General features: G+C 46.9%; 1 protein-coding gene across 7 annotated transcripts in view; it reads left to right on the top strand.

Moving 5' to 3' along the window:
• The window catches only part of prdm10 (PR domain containing 10), a 371,372-nt gene that overhangs the window by 315,551 nt on the left and 38,630 nt on the right, over positions 1-17,191 (top strand). For all 7 annotated transcript variants that reach the window (XM_072486852.1, XM_072486855.1, XM_072486851.1 and 4 more), the window contains 3 exons: positions 7,630-7,830; positions 12,950-13,111; positions 15,552-15,728. In XM_072486852.1, the coding sequence (XP_072342953.1) occupies positions 7,630-7,830; positions 12,950-13,111; positions 15,552-15,728 (540 nt within the window). The remainder of the gene's footprint in view (positions 1-7,629; positions 7,831-12,949; positions 13,112-15,551; positions 15,729-17,191) is intronic.

The following is a 17,191-nucleotide window of genomic DNA, read 5'->3' as shown; positions in this document are numbered from 1 at the left end:
TCTTTCCCAGGGTCAATGCTGACTCAATGGACCAAATGGCCTCCTCCTGCACCGTGGGGATTCTTTGATTCTAAGGTTAGGGAGAGGCCTCATAGAGGCATTTAAATTATTCGAGGTTTTGATAACACAAGAAAAATAAACTCTTCTGACAAGTGCATGAGTAATCAGAGGTCATACGTTGAGAATAATTGACAAAAGAACTAGAGAGGAATTGAAGAAAAATATTTTCACAAGAGAATTATTTAAGATCTGGAACTGATTACCTGAAGGGTGGAGGAAGCTGATCCCATAGGAATTTTCAAATGTGACTGAACACATACTTGAAGAGAACTCAATTGCAGGGCTATGGGGGAGAAAGGTAGGCACAGGACAAAATGGGACTGTTCCTTTTAGAGTCAGCACAGACACAAAGAGGTGAATGCTGTAAGTTTCGCTGATTTGCTATCATGGGAGCTCAGTGTTGACCAGCACTCTATTGTGTGCTACCTGATCAAAGCCGACCCAGACACGATGGGCCAACGGGCCACTTTCTGTGCTGTAAAACTCTACAGCTCTTTGACACTAAGAGACTTCTTAAAATGTAAAGGACGGGAAAGTATGACAATTTACTCAATTAACAGCAGTCAGCAGTCATTTCCAAAGTGCTTATTATTACAACGGTGAAGAGCTTTCCAACTATTATTGTGAAGCAAAGTGACATAGTTCCCAAGTCTATTGTTTAGAGACTTTGAGAATGCGTGTCAGCTGTGGCACATTTGGTTGCACTCTCGTCACAAGGTTGTGGGTTCAAGGCCTAGTCTCGGACTTGAGCACAAAAGTCTCATTGCTATTCGAGTACAGTACTGAGGGAGTACTTCATTGTCTTTGGATGAGAAACTAAACTGAGGCCCAAACTGCCTGGAAAAGATGCCAGGTCGCTATTGAAAATCTATAAAGAGCTTATGATTGGGTGGGAGCCCCGATAGGGGAGGTTAAGCGGAAATGGGAGGAAGAGCTGGGTTGGGAGTTGGAGGCTGGGTTATGCGAGGACGCCCTGAGACAATGCATCTTTGCCGTGTGCCAGGCTTGTATAATTTATGGTTGTTATAACCTGCCTACTGACGATTGGCTGGGGACTAATGATTATCCCACAATCCTATGGGAGTATGAACTTCCCCAATGAGGGGGGCGGAGAAACTCCTACTATAAATAAGCTGGCCAGTCCAGGAACCAGGAGGAAGGAGAAGGTAGCAAGGGAAGTTACTGCTACTGCTATGTATATATTGTTATAGTGAATAAACGTTATTATTTTGTATCCTTAAAACTCGTGCTGGATTCTTCGGGGCCCTTACAAAACTGGCGACGAAGGTAAAAGTGAATAGCTGTCTACACTGCTGAAGCCACCTCCCTGGATTTTTGTTGGATACAGGTTGGAAGTTGTTTTCTATTATACCATGCCTCTGTACGGACGTTTGGATGTTTTTGATGCTGCGCTGGAAAGCTGGAACCAGTACACGCAACGGATGCGTTACTATTTCCGGGCAAACAATATCACTGAAAACGAGCGCCAGGTGGTCATATTGCTCACCGCCTGCGGACCGCATACGTTTGGGGTGATTAGGAGCCTTGCGTACCCAGCTGCGCCGGACACCAAAACATTTGACGAACTTGTGAATATAGTGGGGCAACACTTTAACCCAACCCCGTCCACGATAGTCCAGCGTTACCGGTTTAATACCGCTGAGAGGACCCCTGGAGAATCCCTTGCCGATTTTTTATCCAGGCTACGCGGGATTGCGGAATACTTGACTATGGTGAGACCTTGTCAGAAATGTTACGCGACCGTTTGGTTTGCGGTATTAACAATGCGGCCACCCAGAGAAAGTTGTTAGCGGAGCCAACATTGACTTTTCAACAGGCAATACAAATAGTCTTGTCCCGAGAGAGCGCAGAGCGAGGAGTACAGGAGCTACAGGGAATGGAAGTGCATGCCTTGGGGCGAAACCCTTTCCGCCCAAAAACGTCCCCCCGCACTCCTGCGGTACCTTGGGCGAGGCAACGACCAGACCGACGCCAGTGGCCATCGGACATTCCTCCCCGAAGGGAGCCTTCTCCAGAGCCAATGGATGAGGAGCCATGTCCGTGTCAGACTTGTAGGCGCCGACCCCGTCGCGGACGGCGGTCCTGGGGACGCCAGAGGCGCCGTCGTTCCGACCGAAACTGGGACCAGCCCAGGGGCCGTAACTGGGACCAGCCCAGAGGCCGTACCTTCCATGTGGATGAACCTGCGGCGACCACTCCTGAGGACGTGGAGACGGAGGACGACTGCCTGCAGCTGCATTGTGTGGCAGCTCCCCGTGTGGCCCCCATTAAGGTGACAGTACGGGTCAATGGCCACCCGCTGGAGATGGAGTTGGATACTGGCGCAGCGGTCTCCGTGATCGCCCAGAGGACATTCGACCGCATCAAGCAGGGTATACAGACCCTTACACTAACTGACTCACAGGCCAGGTTGGCCACCTACACGGGGGAACCACTGGACATTGCAGGAACGACAATGACCCCTGTTGTCTATGGACGCCAGGAGGGGCGTTTCCCACTTATCGTAGTGCGTGGCCATGGGCCCAGCCTGTTGGGTCGGGACTGGTTGCGCCATTTGCGGTTGCAATGGCAGCACATCCTCCAAACAGTTTCTGGAGGGTTGACTGAGGTGCTAGGACGATACCCAGAGGTATTCCAGCCTGGTCTGGGGAAAATAAAAGGGGCCGTAGCCCGTATCCAAGTTGAACCAGGAGCCACACCGCGCTATTTCCGGGCGCGCCCAGTGCCTTACGCTTTGCTCGAGAAGGTAGAAGGGGAGCTCACTCGTTTGGAGAGTTTGGGTATTATCAGGCCTGTCCGTTTTGCTGACTGGGCAGCACCAATTGTGCCAGTAATGAAGCCAGATGCCACAGTTCGCTTGTGTGGCGACTATAAACTTACAGTGAATACAGTTTGCCGACTCGACCGATACCCAATGCCTCGCATAGAGGATCTCTACGCGAAACTTGCAGGCGGACTCTCATTCACAAAATTAGATATGAGTCACGCCTACCTGCAGTTGGAGCTGGACCCTGCCTCCCGACCATATGTAACAATTAACACACACCGGGGCCTGTATGAATATACACGGTTGCCCTTTGGAGTATCCTCTGCCTGCGCAATTTTTCAACGTGTTATGGAGGGCATTTTGAGAGGTTTACCACGTGTAGCTGTCTACCTAGATGACGTGTTGATTACAGGGACGTCGGAGCAAGAGCATTTGGAAAATCTGGAGGCTGTCCTTAAACGCCTTTCGGAGGCTGGAGTCCGTTTACGTCACACAAAGTGCGTATTTCAGGCAAAAGAAGTAGTCTACCTAGGTTATCGGGTGGACCGCGAGGGTCTGCACCCCGTCGCAGAGAAGGTGCGTGCAATTCAACATGGCCCCACCCCGACTGACACTTCGCACCTTCGTTCTTTTCTCAGTCTCGTAAACTATTACGGGAAGTTCCTCCCCAATCTGGCAACTACGCTGGCCCCCTTGCACCTGCTGCTAAAGAAAAATCACACCTGGGTTTGGGGTCAGCCGCAAGAAACCGCTTTCCGGCGGGTAAAGCAACAATTGTCGTCGTCTGGGTTACTAACCCACTATGATCCGGGAAAGCTTTTGCTCTTCACATGTGATGCATCCCCGTATGGTATTGGGGCTGTCCTGTCCCACAAGATGGAGAACGGGGCCGAGTGACCGATAGCTTTCGCCTCCCGCACATTGACTGCAGCGGAGAAGAAGTACGCGCAGATCGAGAAGGAGGGCCTGGCAGTGGTTTTCGCGGTGAAACGCTTCCACCAGTATGTGTACGGCCGCCATTTCACTATCATGACTGATCATAAGCCCCTGCTGGTACTCTTCAGAGAGGATAAGCCGATACCGCCCATTGCTTCTGCACGGATCCAGCGCTGGGCTTTGTTGCTTGCTGCATATGAGTATTCTCTGGAGCACAAACCAGGAACGCAGAAAGCGAATGCCGACGCACTGAGCCGATTGCCTTTATCGACCGGCCCCATGTCGACCCCCACGACCGGTGAGGTGGTAGCAACCCTAAATTTTATGGACACCTTGCCTGTCACGGCATCACAGATCCGTGAGTGGACCCAGACAGAGCCAGTCCTGTCAAAGGTTCGGCACATAGTCCTGTATGGTGGGCAGCATAGACAGCTCCCAGGCGAGTTACGGGCATTTTCCTCCAAGCTGTCAGAGTTCAGCGTGGAAGACGGCATCCTCTTGTGGGGGACGCGTGTGGTTGTCCCGGAAAAAGGCCAGGAGCTGATATTATCAGACTTGCACAATGGGCATCCGGGCGTGACCAAGATGAAAATGTTGACCCGGAGTTATGTCTGGTGGCCAGGCCTCGACACCGACATTGAGAAGGTGGCCCACAACTGCTCCATTTGCCAGGAGCATCAGAAGCTTCCGCCGGCCGCGCCCCTACATCACTGGGAATGGCCAGGGCGGCCTTGGGCACGCTTACATGCAGATTTCGCAGGCCCTTTTCAGGGATCCATGTTCCTTCTACTAATTGACGCCCAGTCCAAATGGCTGGAGGTGCATAAGATGCAGGGGACAACGTCCTGTGCAACAATTGAAAAAATGCGTTTATCATTTAGCACGCATGGCCTCCCCGAGGTGCTGGTCACGGATAATGGCACTCCATTCACGAGTGAGGAGTTTGCTAGGTTTACCAAGATGAACGGCATCCGCCATATCCGCACTGCCCCTTACCACCCGGCTTCAAATGGGTTGGCAGAGCGTGCAGTGCAAACATTCAAAAGAGGCCTAAAGAAGCAGTCTTCCGGATCAATGGACACGAGACTGGCTCGGTTTTTGTTTACGTACAGGACCACCCCTCATACAGTGACTGGGGTAGCTCCCGCAGAACTCCTAATGGGCCGGAGACTTCGCACCCGCCTTAGTATGGTCTTCCCGGACATTGGCGCAAAAGTACGCCGCACACAAGAACGACAGGGACCGGGATTGTCTCAGCATCGTCCGATTCGGCAGTTTGCGCCCGGTGACCCAGTATTCGTGCAGAATTTTGCTGGTGGTGCCCAATGGGTTCCTGGGGTAATCTTTCGCCAAACGGGCCCTATATCGTACCAAGTGCAAGCCCAGGGTCGTCTCCAGCGAAAACATGTAGACCACGTCCGGTCCAGAAGATCATCCCCGCAAAAGATTCCCCGCCCCCGGAGCTCAGTTCAACAGCGGCAAAGACCAGAAACAAGGGAAGGTAGTCCTCCAAATCTTCCACTGGTGCCTCACTCAAAGCCTGCGCAGGTCATGACGGGACCGAATGGGGACAGAGACGCTGACATGACGGAGGCAGCAGACTCTGACTCCGAGATGGAGACACAGGATGAATCAGAGGGGGAATCCTCGGGTCCACAGGCCGTGGATGTACAACCGCGCCGTTCATCACGGAAGCGCCGGTCTCCGTCTCGTTATACGCCGCCTGATCCAGCGCCGCGTGCAAATGGCGTCCGGCCTGCGGCCAAACGAGTTCGACGCCTCCCTTCGCCAGGGCCTACGGTGGATTCCTTGGACTTTGGGGGGGAGGGATGTTATAACCTGCCTACTGACGATTGGCTGGGGACTAATGATTATCCCACAATCCTATGGGAGTATGAACTTCCCCAATGAGGGGGGCGGAGAAACTCCTACTATAAATAAGCTGGCCAGTCCAGGAACCAGGAGGAAGGAGAAGGTAGCAAGGGAAGTTACTGCTACTGTTATGTATATATTGTTATAGTGAATAAACGTTATTATTTTGTATCCTTAAAACTCGTGCTGGATTCTTCGGGGCCCTTACAAAAATGGTGGTCCACAGGACACATATGTCTGTGGCCCGGATGTGCAGGTTTTCTGACGGGGTGGAGGATAGGTGTGGGCGGTGTGCGGTTGGGCCTGCGAATCATGTCCATATGTTTTGGGCATGTCTGAAGCTTGGGGGATTCTGGCAAGGGTTTGCCAACATCATGTCCGAGGTCCTGAAGGTAAGGGTGGTCCCGAGTCCAGAGGTGGCGATTTTTGGTGTGTCAGAAGACCCGGGATTCCAGGGGGCGAGAGAGGCTGATGTCTTGGCCTTTGCGACCCAAGTACTCGGAGACGGATCTTGCTGGCGTGGAGAGACTCGGAACCCACGATGTCGGGGGTGTGGGTTAGTGACATGACTGGGTTTCTCAGGCTTGAGAAGATTAAGTTCACCCTGAGGGGCTCGATGCTAGGTTTTGCCCGGAGGTGGCAGCCGTTTATTGACTGCTTCAGAAAGGATTAAGCTGTGTTTGTGTCAGCAAAACTGGATTATCTTGTCAATATCACATTGCTGTTTGTGGGAGCTGGCTGTGCACAAATTGTCTGCCGTATTCCCCACCTTACAACAGTGACTGGACTTTTAAAGCACTTCATTGGTTATAAGGTGCTTCAGGACCAGTGCTGAGAAAAGTGCTGTGTGAATATAAGTTGTCTGCTTCCTTTCAAGGATGTGACATTCCAATTCCTCAATAGAAATCCGGATTTGGGAAAGTGTTAAATTATCACCAGCTTTACCATATTGATTCTTCATGAGACTTTTCCACTTAATTACGTCATAGTCCTTTTATTGAGAGGATTGCCTGCGTTTTGAATCTTATGTTCATAATCATTTATCCTACCCGCTCCTTGTTTCCATTCTCTCTCCCCAAACTATCCCTGTTTCTTTTCACCGTGATTATATGAACTAAAACTGGATAATCCAGTTGTCTGAGTGATAATGGGAGGTGTGCTGGGTCAACCCGGAATGATCCCTGTCCCTGGGTCAGCATTGCGCCCCACCTGAACCGCCCCTGTCCCTGGGGTCAGTGCGAGTCCCACGCAGACTAACCCCGGTCCCTGGGGTCAGTGCCGAGTCCCACCCAGACTGACCCCTGTCTCTGGGTCAGTGCTGATTCCCATCCAGACTGACCCCTGTCACTGGGGTTAGTGCCGAATCCCACCCAGACTGACCCCTGTCCCTGGGGTTAGTGCCGAATCCCACCCAGACTGACCCCTGTCCCTGGGGTCAGTGCTGATTCCCATCCAGACTGACCCCTGTCCCTGGGGTTAGTGGCAGGTCCCACCCAGACTGACCCCTGTCCCTGGGGTCAGTGCCGAGTCCCACCCAGACTGACCCCTGACCCTGGGGTCAGTGCCGAGTCCCACCCAGGCTGACCCATGTCCCTGGGGTCAGTACCGAGTCCCACCCAGACTGACCCCTGTCCCTGGGTCAGTGCCGAGTCCCACCCAGACTGACCCCTGTCCCTGGGGTCAGTGCTGAGTCCCACCCAGACTGACCCCTGACCCTGGGGTCAATGCCGAGTCCCACCCAGACTGACCCCTGTCCCTGGGTCAGTGCGGAGTCCCACCCAGACTGACCCCTGTCCATGGGGTCAGTGCCAGGTCGCACCCGGACCGAGACATGATGACTGATCTCCACGTGTAATATAGCTTGTAGCTCTGCAGCTGCTTTCTCGGGGGTCTTCAGTTGTTTGTTATAGGAGAAATGTTTAGGATATTTTGGATTTCACCTGTGGCATTAATTTAGAATGGATGATTTCTAGGTGTACAAGAGTGCCAGTAAGCGCAAAGCCCACATCCTGAAGAACCACCCAGGGGCTGAGCTTCCTCCGAGTATCCGCAAATTGCGACCCGCAGCTCCAGGGGAGCCTGACCCGATGCTGAGCACACATACACAGTTGAAAGGTACCATCGCCACGCTCCCTGTCTGCTGTCCACACTGCTGTAAACAGTACAGCAGCAAGGTGAGTGTTCTGAGGCAGTGCAATGATTCTGGGGACAGCTGACAGTGAGCAAATACTTTGAAAATCACTGCTGCTGTGTAAGGTTACTTGCTGACCTTTTCAAGCGTTTTCTTTTCATTGACATTTTTGAAATGAGAAATAGAGAATCATTTCAACTGGAACGGAACAAAAATAAACAGCAAAACAAATCAGATGTTTAAAAGATGTTTTCCAGCTCCTGGCTGGAACGTCACACCAGGAAACTGAAGAAGCAGCAGTCAGCAACTGGAAGCTTTCCACCTGACAGAAAGGGATGGGCATGGATGGGTATCCCGTGGATCAGTGTGGGCGCACTTTACCAAACATGCCTCCTAATCTGCCATGCCCGTTGTAAGCCTGACTTTTGAAAGTGAAGAGTGCCTTTCCATGCCAAGGGCTGTTTTACTTTGGGAGCCATTTAGAATCATAGAACCAATACAGTGCAGAAAGAGGCGACTCGGCCCATCGGCTCTGTACCAGCCCTCTGAAAGAGCATCCTACCTAGGCCCACGCCCCCACCCTATCCCCGTAACCGAATAACAGTTTGTTGGACTGTTTTCTTGTTCTATTCATTTTATTACTTTAAGCAGCAGAGTGCAGACATCAGCTGCAGCAACTGCAGAATCAGATCTTTAAGGAGAGATGACACACACAATCCAATATGCCAATGAATGTTTATTGAGCTGCTCATTCATCACGAAAATGCAGCTAACTCACACTCCAATCTTCCGTACGATTGCCAACATATAACGTTTACTCACAATTCTTATACTATTGTTACCTTTGATCTCTACATTTCACGCATGCTACCATTAAATCACAATATATCAAAAGATACACAGAAGTGACATCAAAAATAACAAGCAGCCAAGAAAATACACTTTACCATAGTTATAAGATCCTCTTAAACTCTTCCAATCACTTTATTATCATAAACACAGTGACTGGACCATTGTCACCTAGCCCATTAAGACATGGATGAATGACCTTTACCCATTCTGTCACCTCCTCATCATTGTCTGGTTCATAATGTAACCCTCTTCAGCGAAAGCTGCTGTAACTCACAAGCAGCCCCAGACATTGAGGTCTGTAGGTAATTGTGAATCCACATTAGCACAGCATCAAACTGTTGAACCCAGGATATAGCGTCAAATTATCAATGGGGAGGAAGTACGGGCATCCAAAGCTATAACTCCATGGGTGATGAAAGGCATTGGATTCACCAGGATGAAGCAGGACAAGGAGGCCTATGATAAATGTCACTTTTATAATACAGTAGAAAATATCTGAGCCCAGAAAGTGCAGAGGAGAACTGGAAAAGAAGCAAGTGGACCAAAGAGAATGGAGTTTCTTCATGGAGATGGAGGATGAGAGAGAGAAATACTAAATGAGTACTTTGCATTGGTCTTTACCCATGAAAGAGATGCTGTGAAAGTCATAGTGAAAGAGGTATTGAGACAGTGGATGGGCTGCAAAGAAGAGGTATCTGGTATGCTTCTTTGTTTCCGCAAAGAGAAAAAGTATGGAGGTGCCCACACTCTGGGTTCTTGTGAAACATGATGTGCGGTTTCTTCAGGGTGTTCCTCAATACAATCAAGCTGGTGATCTGCTCAAAGCCGTGCAAACACACTGCTAACGTCACTACTCCTCACATGGTGCAGAACCAGCAAGAATGTATTGCCAGATACATATCACCCCTCCCTCTTTACTTCATTAGTGCAATGACAACAATTAACACTTATACAACAGATCCCCTGATATGTTATTTCTATACATATATACAATTCAATAAGATAGTCTCTCTGGTGCATGTCTATTCCTTTTGGTAGAATTCAGCATTCTTGAACTCGGCTATTTGCGGCCTCAGAAGGGTCCTCATTCCTTTCTGTAGATTCTTTGAATCGTTATTTCAGTATCTGTCACTAAAGGCATTAAAAAGTCCTCAGAAACAGAGTCTGAACTCGTCATTGTCTTTGGTCTCCAAAGTATAGCTTTTCAGATCTTCTAAAGTTAGAACCTCTTGACAAGTTTCTGCAAATTCACGTTGTGCAGCAAGTAACTGACGTTGCCAAACTTGTTCATTTTCTGTCTGTACATTGTATGATATTGGACCTGTCTTCACTCTGATCATAGCTGGTACTAATTTCTTGGTGGTGTAATTCCTAACTCCCGTCTTTAGAGATCTTCTCCCTCCTAGCAATTTGTGTTGGTTGGTGTTGTTTGACAATCTCTGAAATATCAGGGGGAGTTAACAAATCAAACTATGTTCATAGTTTTCTCTTGAACAACAGCATTGCCATAGATTTTGCATGATAGCATGTATAGTGTTCCGATAAGATATTAGAAATTTGTTTTCTCTTCTTGATAATGTTCCCATTTCCTTCAAAATGGTGATCTGCCCAAAGTCCACGCAAGCCTTTGATGCTTGGCTGCCCGATAATTACAGTCACCAGGTTTGTAAATGTAAACACAATTACTGTTTATTTATAAAAGAACTATAATGAAAATGCAGCAACTACAGCTAGTTAACTATTATCTTAATTCCTAATCCTCCACTTTAACTTACCCCCCCCCCCCCCCCCCCCCCAGCACACACACACATAGGACAGACAAACTCAGAGGGAAGTAAAGGGGCGAAAATAATAAATAAAAGGGAAAAGAGCCTTTTTTCAGATGGTTGTCTTTAAGCAGAACTTCCTTCAAATTATATTTGCAGCCTGTAATGGTTTCACTGTAGATTCATTCAGGTCTCTGCAGTTTCAGAAATACAGCAACTCACAGACTTTCCAGAGAGAAGGCCCTTTCCCCTCCGAGTGTCCAGGATTCAAAATGAGCTCCTTGGGCCTGTGAAAATCATTCCACTCGAGTAGGACCTAATCACCACCTGTTACTGGGCAAAATATGGCCTTTTAGCCAATTCATTGGCTCCCAACCGATCAATCAAACCGAGTCCAACCCATCTCTTGGCTGCAGAGAAGTTTGGGTCTTGCTGTCCAAAGCTAGCAGCACCACTTTGTTGCATCTTCTTGAATTCCTCATTTTGTCTGCTACTCAACATAAACATACATGCCTACTAAGCATCCATGGATTAAAAATGATGATGACAAAAATAAAGAGAGGGAAAATAAGGGAATCAGCAAGAAGGACCCTTACAATAGAAAATTACATTGCTTCATTATTTGCAGTACAGGAAGAGACCAGACAGTGATGCAAGCTGGGAATCGAACCTGGGACCCTGGATCTGTGAAGCAACAGTGCTAACCACTGTTCTACCGTGCCGCTCGACAGTAACCTTTACTTTTGTTTATAAAACGTGGAGGAAGAGTCACAGGGCTGCTAATTAGTTTTAACAACATGAAAAAACATTTATTAAACATGAAAAAATTGGATTACAGTGCAATACTCCCTTACTATCTCCTTTGCTTGACAAATATGTACAGATTTAAAGATTAACAAGGATTACAAAGTACATATTAAGATACACTGATCTTATTAACCCCAAAAAGTCCCTTTTAAGCACACAAGATGACTGTGGTCAAATGCATGCACTCCACTCTGAACGCAAGTTAGTGTCTGTGGATTTCTCCTCTGAATCCCATCAGAGGGTGGTCACATGAGTTTCCAAACTCTACTCCCAAAAACACGTATTAAAATCTTCTCTCATAAGAATGATTTCCCTTCGCAGTTTGCCTTCCAAAATCCAGACCAGGTTTTCCAAATGACACTTATAAACAAAGCTTCTGCTTAACTTTTAACAATGAATCTAGTCCAGGATTTTACACCATCTCCTTTTAGGTTTCCTTTGTCTTGACTGCTTTTGCACAAAATCTCACAAACGTGAAAATAACTTCAGATATCTTTGTGGCGTCTCAGCCTTCACAGTTCTATCTGTCTTTTTGTAGAACAGTGCTTTATTCTAGAATCTTTAATCTCAGACCTCTTGGAAACTTCTCTTCACTTCTCTAGTTTCTTTAACAAATGACTCCTCAGATTTCTGCACTTGTTTTCGTACCCATCACTCCATGGTATGCCTTTTTAATAGAAAAGCTGAGAGATGTTCCCCCATTATTCTTGTAAACCAACAAACAAGGGCAGCACAGTGGTTAGCACTGCTGCCTCAAAGTTCCAGGGACCCGGGTTCAATTCCAGCCTTGGGTGACTGCATATGTGGAGCTTGTACTTTCGTCCTGTGTCTGCCAGGGTTTCCTCTGGCAGCTCCGGTTTCCTCCCACAGTCCAAAGATGTGCAGATTAGGTGGATTGGCCATGCTAAATTGTCCCAAACTGTCCAAAAGGTAAGGTTGGGTTATGGGGATAGGATGGGAGCGTGGGCCAGTGCAGACTCGATTGGTCAAATGGCCTGCTTCTGCACTGTAAAATTCTAATTCTGAAATGCTTTGAGCAGAGCTGTGAGAGGTGTCTCCTCTCTCACGACCTATCACAAACTAAAATCAAATTAACTAAACTAAAACTTTAAAACTTCTCTACCTTGCAAGACCCCAGTTGCTAAGCACTCATGGCGTAGCCCTCTCTAAGCACAATAGAATCACAGTTGGAATTGAATCCAACCCCCCACACATGCAAAAACACCTTTGTCCAACATGAATCGAAGTATAGATTTTAGCCTTCCAGTCACAAAACATTAAGCTAAACCCATTTAATTCTATACCTTATTTCTATTGTTTACCAATACAAATATAAATCCTGAAAACTACCTCTGTTTTCCTAACACAGTTCTGTGCACAGCAGTATTGCACAAATAACAGGTGAATGGACAGTTCATTAATGTTAGTGATTTTGGTTGAGGGATACTCTTCCTCTTCCGTTTAGAAAGTATTGTGGGACTTTTCTTATCGCTGTTTGAGTTTTCAGGAAGTACCACGATTTAATGTTGCAATGTCTGGTGGAAACAATGCAATATTGCCACTGTTCATATTCAAGAAACATCGGATATACAGTATTTCTCCAAGCATGGGGGTAGAGCCAGTGTAGGTATGTCTGTGCACCTCCTGCACACAGGAGCAGATTATGTTTACAATGTGCGGGGTTTGAATGAGGACCATGATTTCTGTTCTGAAAAACTGCATTTGTTCTGTCTCCAGGCAAAAATGGTGCAACATATCCGCAAAAAACATATAGATGTTCTGCAAGAGAATCCGAATGCACTGCAGACACTTCCTGCACAAACGCCAATTGTGGCCACTGTTATCGGTGCAGCACCAAATGTTGTGAACACAGATGGCTCTACTGGAGACACAATTGTGGTGAGAACACACAAGAGCTTAACTACTAATTTGGGACCACCAGAAAATTCACAAGAAGTCTTCCAGACAGACGGAGAGAAAGAAAGACTCGGGGCAGCAGGGAGTGGTGGGGATAGAGAGAGACACCAGCAGTCGGACACAGAAACAGAGTGAGAGGTGCACATGCAAAGACTGAGTAAAAGGTGGAGAGGGAGAGTTTCTAAGACAGACAGAAAAGCAAATAGGGAGGCAGGCCGAGAGAAACAGGCAGACAGACAATCGCAGAGACCGACCGAGATACACAGGCAACCAAACAGGCAGTTCATTACCTCTGAAGAAAAATGGCAGTGGCTGGGATTTTCACATTCAGTTAAAAGCACCTTTATATAAATTGGAAAAAACCCTACAGTCCTTTCCTCATCTGGACTTTGTACCATTTGAAAACCCAACTAATCCCCTGAGGGAAGCAAGGGTCTTTGGAGAAACTGGTGAGGTATTGAGTAACGCAAGTGCCTCAGCCTGACTGAGCTCTCAGCTTGAATTTAATCCAAGTCATTTTGAACAAATTTAATTGATCGGCTGCATTGCCAGGTCCTGGCTGGGCTAAAGTCCAAGACGACAGACATGGCTATTCAGGCCAGACAGTGCCATAGGCAACTGGGGCATAACAATTAATCTCAATGTTCTGAGGTAAAAGCTAGTTTAAAAATTAGTCAGTGATCCTATTTCTGATCACTGTCCCTTGAAGGAGGTGTGCTTTTATAGCTGTCAAGTGAAGACAGGATCGAGGTTTGGGAGTGCTTGACAGCACTGGCTGTGTAATCCCCCCCTGCGCTTGAATATGGTACTGTCGCAGAACAGATGTCGGGGAGGGAAATTCTATATGTTTGAGATACTTTTCATTAGCTACTGTGGATAGAATGCAATTAAATTCCATTCCTGTGAAGGCTGCTCACACAGTGAGATTGAGAAAGCCTGGTAATACTGCTCACATTCAGTACAACTAACTGGATTACCACATAAAGTTAGAGATCTGTGGGTCACAGCACACATTCTGACAGCAGTGTGCTGTTGTTCATGCTCAGTACGGATGGATAATCTTTAGAAATGGTGTAAAGACTGATCTTTGGGGTACTTTTAACTTTTAAAAATAAATTCTAACTTCAATTGTTAATTGAAAGAATTAAGCCATGAGATTTCATGTTTTAAGCAAAACTTTATACGAAACAAATAATAAATGAAATAAATACTTCTAATTTAACATAATATATCTTTTGTAGATATTTAGATTTTAAACTTTAAAATCTCAAAAGTCCACTTTCCATTCCACTTTTAATCCTGCCAGAGTTCCCCAAAATATTACAGGATCTTGAGAGTTCCTTCAATTGGCTTCCTCTGGGTGACCCGGTTTCCTCCCACAGTCCAAAGACATGCAGGTTAAGTGGATTTGCCAGGATAAATTGCCCTCAATGACCAAAAAGGTTAGGAGGGGTTATTGGGTTACGGGGATGGGGTGGAAGTGAGGGCTTAAATGGGTTGGTGCAGACTCGATGGGCCAAATGGCCTCCTTCTGCACTGTATGTTCTATGTTCTCTTCTCCTAAGACCAAACCAAGGTGTGCCATAGCTCTTGGGAATTTACTTTGTCCTCAAATGTTCCTGTTATTATCCAAGACAAGGATTTCTTGGAGTCCTTCCACTTGCATCTGGCCAGTTGACCCTTCAATTCAACTGTAACACCCATGTTCGAGCATGGGCCCTCTCCGCATTGACCTTCGGTGACGGCCTCCTTTTCTCTGTCTGCTGTTACTGTGATAAAACACAGATGTGTGCAACACAAAAAGGGTACCTGGCCTGGGACGTATCCCCATGGCAGATTTGCACCACAGGCATGTCCCAGTTCTGTTTCTCTCTCCACAGATACTGCCAGACTGCTAAGTTTATCCAGCATTTTCTGTTCTATTTCCTCAGACTTGCTGTCTTCTGGTCCACCTGCTCTTTTATGTCTCTTGCCCTTTTAACTCTGACCTTGTATGTACACTCGGAGGGACCTTTGATACATTCAGAGCCTTGGGTGATCTGGTAAATTTTGAATGATAAAGTTTCAATGTAATTTGATTTCCAGGAGTGGCACGTAGCACAGTGGTTAGCACTGCATCTTTGGCGCTGAGGACCCGGGTTCGAATGCCGTCCCTGGGTCACTGTACTTGTGGCGTTTGCACATTCTCCTCGTGTCTGTGTGGGTTTCACCCGCACAAGCCAAAGATGTGCAGGGTAGGTGGATTGGCCATGTTAAATTGGCCTTTAATTGGAAAAAAAAATTGGGTACTCTAAATTTATTTTTAAGAAAAAAAAATAATAATTTGATTTCCACAAAACTAAATGTTACATTCCTATCTAAAATATGAATCATGAAAGTAAATATTTTATAAGGACTAATTTAATTTCTCTCTTTGAAACAGGCTACTGATCTGCTGACTCAGGCAATGAGCGAGTTGTCTCAGACACTGACGGCCGATTACCGCCCAGCTCAAGGAGATTATCAGCGCGTACAGTACATTCCTGTCTCTCAGCACCTTCAATCAGTTCAGGGACAGCAGCCTCAGCACATTCAACTCCAGGTGGTACAGGTGGCACAGGTGGGTGATGTGCCTATTCATGTATGTAAGCACAAAATAAAGAAGAGGACCAGTCTTCAACACTGTTTCTGTTTATTTGATTTGATTTGATTTATTATTGTCACATGTATTAGTATACAGTGAAAAGTATTGTTTCTTGCATGCTGTATAAACAATGCATACCGTACATAGGGAAGGAAGCAGAGACTGCAGAATATAATGTTATAGTTATAGCACAGTGTAGAGAAAAGATCAACTTAATACGAGGTAGGTCCATTCAAAAGCCTGATGGCAGTAGGGCAGAAGCTATTCTTGAGTCAGTTGGTACGTGACCTCAAACTTTGGTATCTTTTTCTTGACGGAAGAAGGTGGAAGAGAGTATGTCCGGGGTGCGTGGGGTCCTTAATTATGCTGGCTGCCTTTCTGAGGCAGCAAAAATTATAGATAGAGTCAATGGATGGGAGGCTGGTTTGCGTGATGGACTGGGCTACATTCACGACCTTTTGTAGTTTTCTGCGGTCTTGGGCAGAGCAGGCTCCATACCAAGCTGTGATAGAACCAGAAAGAATGCTTTCTATGGTGCATCTGTAGAAGTTGGTGAGCGTCGTAGCTGACAGGCCAAATTTCCTTAGTCTTCTGAGAAAGTAGAGTCGTTGATGGGCTTTCTTAACTATAGTGTCGGCATGGGGGGACCAGGACAGGCTGTTGGTGATGCAGGTTTAGCATTTGCCATCTATTCTACGGGTGTGGAAAACCTGGGTAGGCAGGACTGAAAACACTTGTTTTGATTGCCTAGAATGGATTAGGAAGGCATTTTCCAGTATTATTCTTTCATTGCCCTTGGCTTCGCGAATTTAGTTAACATCTGTTCCAGAAGACGACATGACACCCGGGAGTAGGGAGACTCTTTGTGTGCTGGCTAAGGGATCACAACTGTTGACAGTCTAAGGTAGACCAGCTGATCTTTTACTCTCTGTTGCTTTAGTATTGTTTCGGGTGTGGTTTTACTAAAGTGCTCTGGAATTGAGTGAAATGTAACCCTATGGCGATAGAGTGTGCACACTCCACTGCATGGCAACCTTAGTTTACCAGTGTAAATTTCTCAATATCTTATTTGAGAAACTATTTCTCAGGATGAATTCCTGCAAATGTCAAACATTGGTTTATTCCTTTTACACTAAGGTAGGGGCCGGTTTAGCTCAGTTGGCTGGACAATTGGTTCATGATGCTGAGAGAGACCAATTCCTGTACCGGCTGAAGTTATTCATGATGCCCTGTCTTCTCAACCTTGTCCCTCGCCTGAGGTGTGATGATCCTCAGGTTAAATTACCAGCAGTCAATTCTCCCCCTCAAAGGGGAAAGCAGCATATGGTCTCCTGGGATTATAGTGCCTTTACTTTACTGTACTTTTACTTATCGCTCGGAAGACAGTCTGGTATCAGTGCTGGTTTAAATTCAGCAGGACAGGTTGGCATGTGTCTCTC

Source organism: Scyliorhinus torazame, chromosome 21 (assembly GCF_047496885.1).
Source record: "Scyliorhinus torazame isolate Kashiwa2021f chromosome 21, sScyTor2.1, whole genome shotgun sequence".
Taxonomy (NCBI): domain Eukaryota; kingdom Metazoa; phylum Chordata; class Chondrichthyes; order Carcharhiniformes; family Scyliorhinidae; genus Scyliorhinus; species Scyliorhinus torazame.
The sequence above is the reverse complement of the archived record's forward strand: the minus strand, read 5'-3'. Positions and strand labels throughout refer to the sequence as shown.